At 38.1% G+C, this 13,934-nt stretch overlaps 1 protein-coding gene and 1 long non-coding RNA gene across 2 annotated transcripts; both read left to right on the top strand.

Moving 5' to 3' along the window:
* The first annotated feature begins 5,386 nt into the window (after positions 1-5,386).
* Positions 5,387-10,095, top strand: LOC110676187. The gene is made up of 4 exons (XM_021843069.1): positions 5,387-5,738; positions 5,809-6,660; positions 8,317-8,668; positions 9,454-10,095. Exons 1-3 carry the CDS (start codon positions 5,723-5,725, stop codon positions 8,436-8,438), a joined length of 990 nt encoding a protein of 329 aa, XP_021698761.1. The 5' UTR covers positions 5,387-5,722; the 3' UTR covers positions 8,439-8,668; positions 9,454-10,095.
* A 2,532-nt stretch (positions 10,096-12,627) lies between these two features.
* On the top strand, positions 12,628-13,423 carry LOC110675402. Its single transcript, XR_002499449.1, has 2 exons — positions 12,628-13,057; positions 13,116-13,423. It is a non-coding gene; the product is annotated as an uncharacterized LOC110675402 (long non-coding RNA).
* The last annotated feature ends 511 nt before the right edge of the window (positions 13,424-13,934 follow it).

Genomic DNA, 13,934 nt, shown 5'->3' with positions numbered 1-13,934 from the left:
ACAGCTGTGTGTTTAATTTATTTCTTGATTTTAATGCAGAAAACTTCTTTTTTCAGTTTTGACATTTGCTCATTTTTTAGTTAAGCCTGGTGAGTCAGAAAATTAGGCTCTCCTCTATCATATTTGACATTATCGTTGAGGAATTTCTTCAAAGAAATCCTCCACAGCTTATTCCTCTAGCATATTGTTTTAAAACCATGCTTATCATGCAATAGTGGACCTATGCATTAGACTGGCCCTAAAACAAAAAAGTTGTAAAACTCAACGGGGCACCCCCTAGATATGTGCCTTAGGGTAAGAAAAGAGGTCTCTCTAAATTTCAACTCATTTGGTTGCGCCACCAGCTGGCGCATTCAATCCCAAGTTTATATGGGATATTCGTTTGAAATATATTGAAAATTGACCCTTTGTCACGGGTTAGAATGACAATTACACTTGTTGACACCCTAATGAACATAATTGCAGAAGGTTGTATCTGGATGTAAACTCATCTTCATTACCCTTTCGGTTGTTGAAAGTTAGGCTTAGATAAGAACTCCCGTACAGTCACATTTATCCATGCGCCTTGCGCAGCAGCTCGCCCAGCGTCATAGGTGGCTATGATGCGCCTAATGGTAATTATCATGCTATGTTGAAGAAATACAGAGCTGTATTGCAGATCTACTTCAGATAGTTAAAACACCAACTTTATCAATTTTAATCATGATACCACCTTCTACAATATTGTTCATACCATAAAGTAGTGTTTTTGACATTCTGGATTCAATTGAACGCGATCAACAATTATCCTGAATCAAACAGTAGATGATGTACTGTTTTTCATATGTTTGAGCTAGAAATCCCATATTAACTTCAATTCAAATGCGCTAGCTCATGGAACGACCAAATGAGCTGAAATTTTCATGAAGCCTTCCTCTAACCCTAAGGCATAATTCTGGGGGGTGCCCCGTGGAATTATACAACTTTATATTTCTCCCATACTGAGCTGGGCCAGTCTACTATGCATGGTTTTATTTTCAACCAGATTTCAATTTAATCGGAGGTTCCCTTGGTTATGAATAATTATTCTTGAGAATTCATCAGGAGTTCAACCAGAAACTCGTCTAAGAATACCTTCACAGATTGCTACATGAACCCTGAAAATATATCAACAATAATTTATTCACGGAATTCTTCAGTGATGTTACATGAAATGTATTTAAAAGAATAGCGAAGGATTCTTCCAAGATAATATGGATGTATTCCTCTAAGCATTGCACAAAGGATAAATTGAATGAACAATTCAATTATTACAATTTTAAGCAGAATATTTCTTTACGAGTTCCTTCAGAAATTTTCTATGATATATCTAGCCAATCATCGAGAAACTTTTTGTTCTTCGTTCAAGAATTTGTTCATGTTTGTTCATGTGCTCCTCTATGAAATCTTCTAGCGATATTAAAAATTTCGTAGACAGTTTTTGAACAAGTCACCCTAGAACTCCTTTTATTTATTTTTTTACACTCCAATCGTCGCGCTGTTGTATTTTGTACAACACTGTTGAAAAAACCTCGCTTTTCCGGAAGAACTGCCAATAAATTCCCGGTGGAGCTCCAGATGAACTTTGGAAGAATTTCTGGAGAAATTCCCAGATAAATTGTGGAGGAATTCCTTAAGAAACTATGAAGGATTTCCGGAGGAACTCTGGAGTAAGTCCCGGAGGAAGACTGAAGGAATATTCAGAGAAACTCCAGAGGAATTCCTGGAGGAACCCCGGAAGCATTTCTGGAGAAACTACGAAGAAATTACTGGAAGAATATTTGAAAAGTAAGGAATCCGTAGGGATTTCAGATGGAACTCTGACGGAATTCTAGGAGAAACTCGTAAGAAATTCCTGAACGAATTTCAAAGAAATACTTGGAAAAATTCTGAAGGATTTCCCGAGGAAATCTAGGGGAATACTCAGAGTAATTCTAGAAGGATTCCTAGTGGAACTCCGGAGGATTTCCAAGGAAATACTGGTGGATTCCTTGAGAAACTCTGAATCAATTCATCGTATTCCCGGTGGAGCTCCAAAGCAATTCCCGATTGAGTCGTCTAGAAATTCCTCGGAGGATTTTTTCCAAGAATTCCCCCGGAGATTCCCCAATAACTCCACCGGGATTTTCTCCAGGAATTCTTCATGTGATTTCCAATAACAATTCCTCCGTGGATTTCGTCCACGATTTTGGTGGAGGAAATCCTGGTGCATTTCTCAGAAGATATCGGATAGCAATTTCTGCGGGGATTCGGTCTAGGACTTTCTCTGGGGATTACTTCTAGAAATTCATTAAGGATTTGCTCTGAGGATTTTCCCCAAAAATTATTTCGGAGATTTTCCTAGAGATTTTTTTTTTAGGAGATTTCCTGCGGGAATTTCTCCGATTATTTTCTCCAGGAATTCCTCCGGGGTTTCCTTTTCAAAAGCTATTACTCCAGGGTTTTTTTTTTTCTTCCGAGGATTTCCTCCCGAAACTCCTCCTGGGATTCTCTCCAGGAATTCTTCTGGGGATTTCATCCAGAGATTTCGCCAAGGAATTCCTCTGAGAATTTCCTTCAGAAACGTCTCTGGAAATTTGCTCCAGTTTCCTCCGGGGATTTTCTCCAGAAATTTCTCCAGAGATTTTTTCCAAGAATTGTTTCCCCCAAGAACTCCTCCGGGATTTCCTCCAGGAATTCTTAAGGAGATTTAGAACAGCAAATCTTTCGAGGATTTTGTCCAGGAATTGCTCTGTGGATTTTATCCGGAAGTCCTTCCGGGGTTTTACTCTAGAAGTACCTCCAAAGATTTCATTACATTCAGATTTCCTCCAGGATTTCATCCAGAAATTCACTGAGAAATTCCTTCGGGGATTTTTCAGAAAATTTCTCCTGAGCTTTCTTCTGGCAACTCTTCCAGAAATTTTACCGTGGATTTTTTTTTCGGATTTCTCCCATGAATTCTTTTTCGAGTCCTCCAGCAATTCTTCAGGAGTTCCTTCAGCAATTCCTCCTGGAGCTTTGGAGGAACTACGGAGGATATTTTGGATAAAATCCACAAGAATTGCTGGAAGAACTCCGGAAAAATTACCGGTGAAGCGCCGAAGGAATTTCCGGAGGAAATCTGAAGAAATTCCTGCAGACTCTGGACAAAATCCTAGAGAATCTCCAAAGAATATCCTGGAGTAACTATGAAGCAATTCTTGGAGGAATTCCGGAGGAGTTCCCAAAGCAACTTTAAAGAAATTGCTTGAACACCGGAGAAATTCCTGGAGAAACTAAGGAGGATATTCGAAGCAATTTCCACTATTGGGAAGGAACGCCGTAGGAACCTTCCAGGAATTACGAAGGAACTTTCGAGGAATTGCTGAAGGAACTCCGGAGGAAGTTCTGGAAGAAATCTAGAAGAATTGCCTGTAGAAATTCGGAGGACTTTCCAATGAATTGCTGGACGAAATCCAGAAAAATTGCCAGAGAAAATCCGAAATAATTTCTTGAAGGACATAAACAATTTTTTTGGGGAACTCTGGATGAACTCCTGGAGGCAGTCTAGTGAAATTCCCAGAGAATTTTTTTTAGAAATTTCCTGAGGAACTCTGGACAAACTCCTGGAGGGAATGTAGTGATTTTTTCAGAAGAACTCCTAAGGGAGCTGTGGAGTGTTTCCTAGGAATCATAGTGAAACTCCCATGAGTCGATGTTCCATTATTCGATATCGACACATGAAAGCATACAAAAACTCATCATTACATGGTTACTATGATGGCCCCCTCATACAGCTTTCCAAAGCATTTCTGTTCTATGGCTCGGTATTTCCATGACTCTGTGGTCCTTGCAGATATCAACTCAGGGAGGTTTGACTGTACGTGAGGAACTCTGGAGAAATCCTGGAGATATAAAAAAATCCAGAACGAACCATGAAGGAGCTCCAAAAAAATTCCCGGATGAATTCTAAGGAAAAATCACCGGTGAAATTCCTGGTGGAAATCCCCGAAGGAATTCCTGTAGCAAATCCCCGGAAAAAAAAAATCTGATGGAAATCTCCGGAAAATGTTCTGGAGGAATTCCTGAAGTAAATCCCTGGAGGAACTGCTATTAAAAATCCTCTGAAGAATTTCTGGAGAATAAATTAATATATTCCTGGAATAAATGTAGAGGGATATCCCAGGAGTAATCCTTAAAATCCTCGGAGGAATTCCAAATCTCCAAAGAACTTCCTGGAGAAAATCTTTTGAAAACTTGTCTGAAAAAATCGCCGAAACAATTTCTGAAGAAAATATCCCGAATGAATTGCTGGATGAAATACGCAGAGGAAACCTTGGATGAAATCTCGGAGAAATTATAAATTCTCTGAAAAACTCTCCGAATGAATTTCTGTAGAAAATCCTCGCAGGAACATCTTAATGAAAAAAATCTTGACAGACATTCCAAAAATCCCTGGGATAATTTCAGAAGCAAAAATTGTAGCAATCTCAGGAAAAAGACATGTAAGGGATGGTACACAAATTATGTCACGCTAAATTTCAACTTTTTTGACCCCCTGCCCCCTCCCCTTGTCACACATTTTGTATGAACCCTTCATAATTTTTGTAAGACTTGTCACAAACACCTCCCCCCCCCCCCTTTGGAGCGTGACAAAGTTTGTGCATGACCCCTAAGAATCTATTTTTTTATGAATTCGTAAATAAATAGACGAGAAACACTGAAACAGATTTCAAAAACTGCTTGTAGGAAAACCTGAAAAGCTTTGATGTTTCTATGGAATAATACTTAAATACATTATTAGAATGTCTTGATAAATCTCTGCAAGAGTTCCTAGAAGAAACTCTAGAACAATCCTTGTCAGAGTTCTTAGATCAACATCTGAAGGAATCCTTGGGGTTTATTCACAAATTTCATAACGCCAAAAATGGTCATTTTCGACACCCACCCACCCCCTCGTAACGCTTTTTGTATGAACATTTTACAAATTTTATATGAGCCGTAACACCACGAGGACACCCACCCACCCCCTTTAGCGTTATGAAATTTGTGAATGGGCCCTTGGAGAATTTTCAACGGAATTCGCAGAGGGATCTCTTTAGTTTGATTTAGACGTTCAAAAATCTTTTAGAAGAGTTTCTGTAATTTCCAACCTGTATGTTCTTTTTCCAAATCTAGGAATTTTAAAAATGCTAATAATTTAAAATTGTCTTCCAAATGTCTTCACAAATTCTGAAAAGTCTTCCAAATATCTTCCGGCTTCCAAATGTCTTCCACAATACTCAAATGTCTTCCAATGGAAGACATGTCTTCCAACCTGGCATCCCTGATGGAAATATTATCCAATTCTGGAGCAACATTTGAAAAGGGCCTAAGAGCAAAATGTAAACTTTTTTTTTCTCTCAGAAACGCACATAAAATACGATATTCTTTCCATTGAAGTACAAAAATCCCCTCATAAATATTGAAAAGTCAATAATTATTGAAGGGCTTATGTCAAAGGTTGAACTTAATAAACTCAAATGTACTTGAGCCCTGACGGGCTTAAGTCAACAGCAAAGTTATATTTCGTAAAAGTGTGTTGAGCCCTTTTCATTTCATTAGCTAGTTTGATGCTTAAAGCTGTCATAATCGCAAAATCGAGCGCAGAAGTAAACAAATTTTGCTGCAATCGCATTGTTTTCTAAAAGTGCAACTTTAAACAAGTTTTCTCCACTGCTTTCGAAAATCAGAAATTCGGAAAATGGATGTTTTGCTACGTAAGTATAGGATACTACCATGGGAATATCGTGAAAGTTCAACAAGACTGTTGTTAATATCTGTTTTCAGAAGCTGCAGAACTTGCCTTCAGTCAATATAGCGAAGGTTCTGCTGCTGTTCGTGCTATACCAACTGTGGCATGTTATGAGGAAATAGCAGCCGACCTAAGCTTTTCTGGCATTTCAACCAATGAATTATCTGAAACATTGATCCAGAATGACCAGTCGATACTGGATTCCCGAGCCAACATTTCCTCGGCTTCACCTCCGGAAATGAATAAATCGCTTTCAGTTTCATTCCGCAACGTTTTCTCATCTACATCAAGGTTGACTCCACTACCACGACAGCCATTATTTGCTCTGGACGAGGAAGAAGAATCTCCACTGGATTTATCGATTAATTCGATCGATAATCATCACGACGCTCCGCTTAACCTGATAGCGAAACCGATCCACTCCGTGGAGTGCTCAGCTAAAAGCGTGTTTCAAATGCCACTGAATTTAACTTCCAGTAAGCGAACTGATGATGATGAAAAAGACAAATTTACTCCCAAGAAGCCTCCAAATTCACCACGTCGATTGTCCGAAGAAAATCACGTTTTACCAGATGAATCGGAGAATGCCCGTTCCGAAAACATTTTGGTCGATGACGTTGAGTCGAAGGGTCGATTCTCAGATCAATTGCAGCAAAAGCCATTGGATGGTAGCTCATCTGAAGCACGGCAAGGCGGAAGGCAGCATGAAGCTGCCAGTGCTGATCATTTCGGAAATAATGATCTCGATGAAAATGACAGCAATAGTGACGACGACGACTACCAGGATGGAGAAATCGAACTACTGAATGATTTTTCCATAATGGAATATTTCGAACCATACCGTATCGACTCTATGAATGCCGATTCTGAACCCGAAGACTTAATAGGTAAGCTTCTATAGTATTATACAGTATTGGACAAATCATTTGAAACTTTTTTATTTTCTATACAACACGATCTTTAGTAGGCTATAGCCTCAGACATAACTTGAATTTCAAAATATATTTTTGAACAATTTTTCCAATCTCTAATTCAAAAGTAATTATTTCTGTTGAAAAATTGAAAACAATTTATTTAAAATTATGGCAGCCCTACACAAAAACTGTCTTCAGCAAACTTGTTCATCTTGTCTAAATCATAAAAAAATGATACCATGATTCACTTTATTTAAACCTTTATTGCTTTTGAACTTGTGGTTCAAAAAGTAACTCATAAATACAATTGTGTTCAGAATAATAGTAGTAAGGCCGATATTCATAAAAAAAAGGCTCAACTTTGGCATGCTGTAACTTTGTTTCCTTGCGAGAAATCGGCATGAAAGTTTGGCAGTAAACTACGAATAATTTTAATTTATTTATCACAAAATTTGGAATTTTTCAAAATATTGGCTAAAAAGTTAAGCATCAGGTGAAATCGCTCAAAATCATAGATTTTACCTGGTACTTAACTTTTTAACCTACTGTGAAGAAATTCAAATTTTGTGATATCGAAATTGAGGGTATATGTAGTTCTCTGCTAAAATTTCGAATTCAGGTTAACTTCTGCGTTCATGAGTCCTCTCATGGCGTAGTGGTTAACGCGCCCCAACTAGAGATCGGGGAGTCGTGAGTTCGATTCTCACTGAGAAGACGTGTAACTTTTTCGCAAATCTTCACATCAATTTGTCCATCTAATCCAATTGCAAATTATATGTAATGTTTAGCTTTTCGGTAGTTGTTAAACTTCCACTCGGCTGGTTGGCCGTAAAACCACGATTCATAATTAAAACAAGTATTTATCGAGCAACGGACTCATGTTCCGTAACCGGTCGTTTGAGAACGTCGCGACGCATTGGAAGCCCACACAATAGAAACCTCAGCCAGCGCAGTTGCTGGCTAGTGTAGTGTGCTATTCCTATATCTAAAAAACAATGCGCTCTCGGGCTAGGCATTGGATATATATAGAAAGCGTTGTGTTTGGATGGGCATCTAATTCTTCCGAAAGAGGTGCACTTTGCGAAAGAGGACCACGTGATTATTGAGCTGAAATCGAATTCAGGTTAACTTCTGCGTTCATGAGTCCTCTCATGGCGTAGTGGTTAACGCGCCCCAACTAGAGATCGGGGAGTCGTGAGTTCGATTCTCACTGAGAAGACGTGTAACTTTTTCGCAAATCTTCACATCAATTTGTCCATCTAATCCAATTGCAAATTATATGTAATGTTTAGCTTTTCGGTAGTTGTTAAACTTCCACTCGGCTGGTTGGCCGTAAAACCACGATTCATAATTAAAACAAGTAAAATTTCATGCCGATTGCTCATGGGAAAAAAAAGTTACAGCAAGCTAAAGTTGAGCATTTTGTATGAAAATTGGCTTTCACTACTATTATTGTAAACACAAAACTGTATATGTTGAAATTCAAATTATTTTGAGCGAACTGTGCAAATTTTATTCAAATTCGGTTCATAAATAACTCATATTTAACCCATTTTGTATGAAAAAAAAAAAATTGCGAACGTACTGTCCAATACTGTACTTGTTTTACTTATTGTTAATATTCTCCAGATAACCCGATTGCTGATTCGGATTGTGAGAACGTCGCACCGGGGAAAGATTTGGGATTCAAGGAACTTAATGACAGCAATATTACAAAAAGAGGAGATGTACTGCAAGTTATAATAATGTGAATAATAAGAAGCTCAAGGCAAAAGGAGAAGCGTACATTCGACCCAATGGAAAGGAGGTTGCCGCTCGAAGTGTCAAGCCGGCTTGCTTTTGTTCAAAGCGAAAATGTCACACGAAAGTGAACAACGAAATACGACAGAAACTCTTACTCAACTTTTTGAAACTGACACCATCCGGACAGAATCAGTTCCTGTCTAACCACGTGACGATCAATCCGGTCAAATATCATCGAGTAAGTAGTAATTTCCTATCATGAGTTCGTAGCAACAGGGCCGGTAGCGAGTCATTTTTTAATGACTTAGTCACTATTTATGAACTAATCACTAAAACGGCACTAAATATGCGACAAAATATCACTAAAGTATTTTTTCCACATACATAAAAACGATAATTTCTATATAACTTATGATCTCGCGCTAAAAGCCATTGGTAGTAATGTATGTAGCATGTTATTACTGGGTAAACGAATAGATTTACACGATATTGAACAAGGCTGCAATGAAGATAAGGATAAGATCCTCCACTATCTCTAGGTGTGTTTTTGCGTGATTTAGATAAGCTTTTCAAATTAAAACGGCAAGCCATTAATGTTACATATATTTTAACATGTCAAATACAAAGTTGTGCGCGATCCGGTTTGGTGGAGATGCGAAAATATTTTATGTTGAACTTTTTAGTTACTAAAATCACTTTTATTTTGATTTTGATGTTAGACCGCTACTAGTCCTGTAACAAAAGTTAAAAAATCGAAATTAGTAATAATTTATTAAATTCCGTTTGAGTTTGTATCCTACGAAATACACGCGTATTTTGACCACCAAATTTCAACCTCAACTGTTAGCCCATCTTCAGTTACAGTTGGGATCGAAATACGCGTATCTATCAGAGAAAACAAACTCTAAAGAAATTGAATAATTTAGTACTGAATTAAGTTTTAATTTACTATAGGTATTAAACATTAAGCAGCTCGAAGATATATTATTAATTATATTTATTTTTCTCATTTACGATGAACAGGTATTCAACTCTAGGCGCACATTTTCACGAAAGTATCATCTACCAGCCATCGGAGGAAATGTTGAAGTTTGTAAAGCCATGTTTCTCGCAACCTTCGATGTAACATGTAAAAAAATCCGAGTTTTGGCCACCAAAAAGTGCAAACGTGCCGGCGTTTGCGCTGATGATGAACGAATGGCCAATTCGTCGAATAAACGTCTTAGTGATGAAGACAGGAAGAAAATTGAAGATCATATCAAATCGTTCCCATTTTATACCTCCCACTACGGTCGAGCCAAATCCGACAAATTGTATTTGTCCAGTGATTTGAACATAACGAAAGTATATGATCTGTACAAACAGAAGTGTTCAAATGAAAAGTGTAAACCTGTTCATTACAACACATTCCGGGCTATATTCAAAACTTTCAATATAAGCTTTCGAAGCCCACAAGTCGACACTCAAACAAAGTTCTTCAGAAAGCGAAAAGCAATCCCTTCGATCCGACCTTGAGGCACACCAAGCCAAAGCTCAACAGGTGTACGATAGGAAAAAACAAGATATTCAAGCGGCAAAAAACGAAAACTCGGTGTGTACTGCATCATTCGATTTGCAGAAATGCTTGCCAACTCCTCACTTGGTGTGCGGTCAGGCATTTTATAGCCGCCAACTATATACTTTGAATCTAACTGTATACGAAACATTTTGTAATGAAAATGTAGGTCGATGCTTCTTATGGGACGAGTCAAAAGCCAGGCGTGGCTCGCAAGAAGTCGGGTCATGTCTTTTGTTCTATCTGAGAACGCTTGTGAAGCGTAACAGTGACGTTACAACTATAAATCTTTATTCGGACAGATGTAGCGGACAGAATCACAACATCGTGATTTGCATGACAATTTCGCTTTTCGTTGAGGAATGTTCCATAAAAAACCACGAAGTGATTGTCCGCCATAATTTTATGGTGTCAGGGCATTCGCATATGGAAGTCGATTCCATACACGCTGCGATAGAGAGGTCCAAGAAAAAAACCACAATGAATATCGAAACGCCAAGGGATTACGCGGTATTTATTTCGCAAGTTCGCAGAAGGACTCCGTTGGAAGTTGTTGAAATGGAGCAGCCGCAGTTTTTTGCACTAAAAAATCTCGACAAACGATACAAGCGACCGAAGTTCGATGATGGTGGCAACCAGGTGCGCTTCAAGGATATTATGATCTTCGAATACCGGAGCAAGGAGTGCGGCAAGGTTTTCTGCAAAACCGATCAAAACAGTGATTACCGCAGCTTCACGATTCTGGAGGACACAAACAAGCCTCTTCCGGAATTAGTTCCCATCGAAACTTGCCCTATTCCGTTGAGTCAGGAAAAACTAAATGATCTAAAGAAATTAATGCCCTACATCTCCAACAAAAAATATTATGAAACGCTATTGAAAAGCTTAACAGTTCCGAAACGCGGTAGGAAGAAACAATCCGAAAAAGAGGAAGAAAATTTCGACGCCGACATGGATGACCCGGAAGAGGCCTGGCCAGTTGAATATTTGGACGAGGAATCATTGTTGTAAAATGAAATGTCAGCCTCAATATAAATACTCCCTGATAATCATTTTCAAATAAAACTTAAACTTTTTATTGATTTACATCTATTTGTCTTTTTTTTTAACCCTTACCGATTTTACTCACCTTTTTCTTTTAATAATTTTTTTTTTTCAAATTAGAAATCATTTTTCAAAATTATTTAGCGCATTATATCTATATTGTCTTGTAATAGTTTTTTGTTCTTCTTTCCTTGTTTGTAATGAATATTTCCTCATTCAGCTCTGTTATCTATAATTGCAGAACACTCCTCAGTCTCTCTTGTCATGCAGCCTTCATTGCTTTATCCGTTGCATATCCAAAAGCAGGGGCCCAGATAGCCGTAGCGGTAAACGCGCAGCTATTCAGCAAGACCAAGCTGAGGGTCATGGGTTCGAATCCCACCGGTCGAGGATCTTTTCGGGTTGGAAATTTTCTCGACTTCCCAGGGCATAGAGTATCTTCGTACCTGCCACACGACATACGCATGCAAAAATGGTCATTGGCATAGTAAGCTCTCAGTTAATAACTGTGGAAGTGCTCATAAGAACACTAAGCTGAGAAGCAGGCTCTGTCCCAGTAGGGACGTAACGCCAGAAAGAAGAAGAAGAATCCAAAAGCAATCTCATTCTGCATCACTTCAGTTTCCCGAAAACTACGAAATCTACAAATGAAAATCACAGGGATGGCCATAGTACAACGGCTATCTGCAAGAATTTTAATTAAAAACAATATATCAGCCACAAAATATTCACTCAACATACCTGTAGAAATCTGGCCGCGATGTGTTTCTAAAAGATCTTCCCGTTGGGAACTAACCCATCACACTGTTGATACGAACCTAACGTTCCTATACCTAATCATTATCTTCTTTCATCGCCATACACTTGATCGATGTGTAGCAGTCTCGCTTCAAGTGTAAATCTCAGTTATCGCACGGTATCTTTTGATAACAGGTGCCGAAAGTGGCCAGTGAACCCAATAGTAGATTCCAAAATAAAGAAGGGCTCAACAACAAACTGTTTTGCTATGCGGGCTGATGTCAACATGGCTCAATGAAAATCGGGCTCATGTCAGGAGACGCAATGCAGCACAAGAATTGAAAAGGGCTCAATGCACATTTTGATGATTTTCATAATCAAAACATATTTTTTCCCAAAAAAAAAATATATTTCAATTTGAAAAGGGTATTAATGGCTTCAGTTTAGCTTGATTTTGTTGTAAATAGGGTAACGACTGTTTATTTTGTTCTCAAACGCTAACAGTTGGCGCCAGCGGCAAAAATTACAGACAACAACCTTTCGAACATTCAGTTTCTCTTACCGGCCGCCGAGCGGCGACACTGATGTTTATATTCCCCTCACTGATCGCGCTACTCTGGATTCTCAAATTTCTCAAACTTTTAACACAAGCGCATGGAAGAATGGTAGTATGAGAACTGTCAAAACGTATGGAAAATAATGAAAAACGTAAATTACTTGCAATTAGGAAACTGGATCAAAAAAGTAGTGATTAGAAATCAAGTGTAAAGTGAATACATAACTTTTTGTGTTTAGTTCATCTTCCGTGGTGCTTTCTTTGCTTCAGGATTTCGTTTTTACTACACGGAGAAAAGCGAAAACCTTATTTAGATTATTGTTTAATACATATTGAATTATATCATCTTTATATTTTACAAATCATATAAAATAAGCACATGCTAATTATTTTTTAATCATTCCAATGCTTTTTTGAGAATTATTTTTCCACGTGCATATGAGTTGCTTCACGCTACACTTGACACTTTGTGATATTTTCCGGATCAACAACCGACATCAATTACATACTGCAATACGGTTTAAGCAAACATGAAAAAACCGCGATCTAGTGCGAGTTTCAGTTTAATTTATCAGTGGAAAGTTCGAATTATCGAAGTTAGTCCTCAACAACAAAAAGTCGGTGTTTATCGAAGCAGGGTTTCTGCCACACGGAGATTATGGACATGGAAAAAGCTGGCAGTAGAAACGCTTTGATCAAGAATGTTCCTGAGAAGACACGAAGGAGACATTATGGTAAGTTACATTATATTAGTCTTTCTCTGTGTTTTTCACTAATCATAGAATATCGCAGGGGATTTCATCATTGTTCGCATGGATGCTCAGGAGTGCCCAGGAACCCGGACCTGGCATACGAAACCTGATAATACTCGGGAGTGAATCTGATCCTGGAAGATGGAGCAGCAATAGGAGCGGGTGCAACCGAAACAAAATTCGTCGGCCAAAAAACTACCAGAATTCGCGAACCAAACTGCAGGAGGAACTTACCCGGGTACCTACTGAAATGATTATTTGCACTAATCTTTGTTTAATTGAATGTGATGTGCAATTATTTGATGAATCAGCAAAATAAAAAGTATCCATTGATTAGTTTCATTTCCATTTGATTTTTTTTCTGATGTTCTTATTCCAAGAGGAAAGTAAACAAAAGCTTGAAAGCCAGTATGGGCATTTAATCGCTTTAAGCATTACAACGATTAAACTCCGTTTATCTTTTGACACAATAATGCAGGGATATGCCATGTAAGGAGTGAATAGATCGAATATGGTTTTAGTATGGTTTATAAGCATTTTAGATTTTTTTATTTTTAACCGTGTACCATTGAAAAAGAGCCATCTATTGCCTTTTCAGTTTTGAATATCGCCCTATTCTATCAATTATTTTAAATTAGGATTTAAAAAAAACATTCTGATTATTCAATGGCGATTTTCTCAATATTTACGTTTTGTTCATAGGCCCTTTTCAAATGTTGCTCCAGTAATTTGAAAAATTTATACCCGGGTTCTGGGTGTTTTTCTAGATAGAGTGCATATTGTTTTCCTCTAAGGTTCACAACTACATCTACACCTGGGCACCCATACAATTAGGCGTGATAACCACTATAACATCACA

This window comes from Aedes aegypti, chromosome 2, assembly GCF_002204515.2.
Source record: "Aedes aegypti strain LVP_AGWG chromosome 2, AaegL5.0 Primary Assembly, whole genome shotgun sequence".
In the NCBI taxonomy this organism is placed as follows: Eukaryota; Metazoa; Arthropoda; class Insecta; order Diptera; family Culicidae; genus Aedes; species Aedes aegypti.
Note: the sequence above shows the minus strand (reverse complement) of the source record. Positions and strands in the feature narration are given on the sequence as shown.

Bases quoted from the DNA above. Each gene is read 5' to 3' on its own strand.
- LOC110676187 (XM_021843069.1), top strand. The intron at 6,661-8,316 runs GTAAGCTTCTAT...AATATTCTCCAG, and splicing joins TGAACCCGAAGACTTAATAG to ATAACCCGATTGCTGATTCG.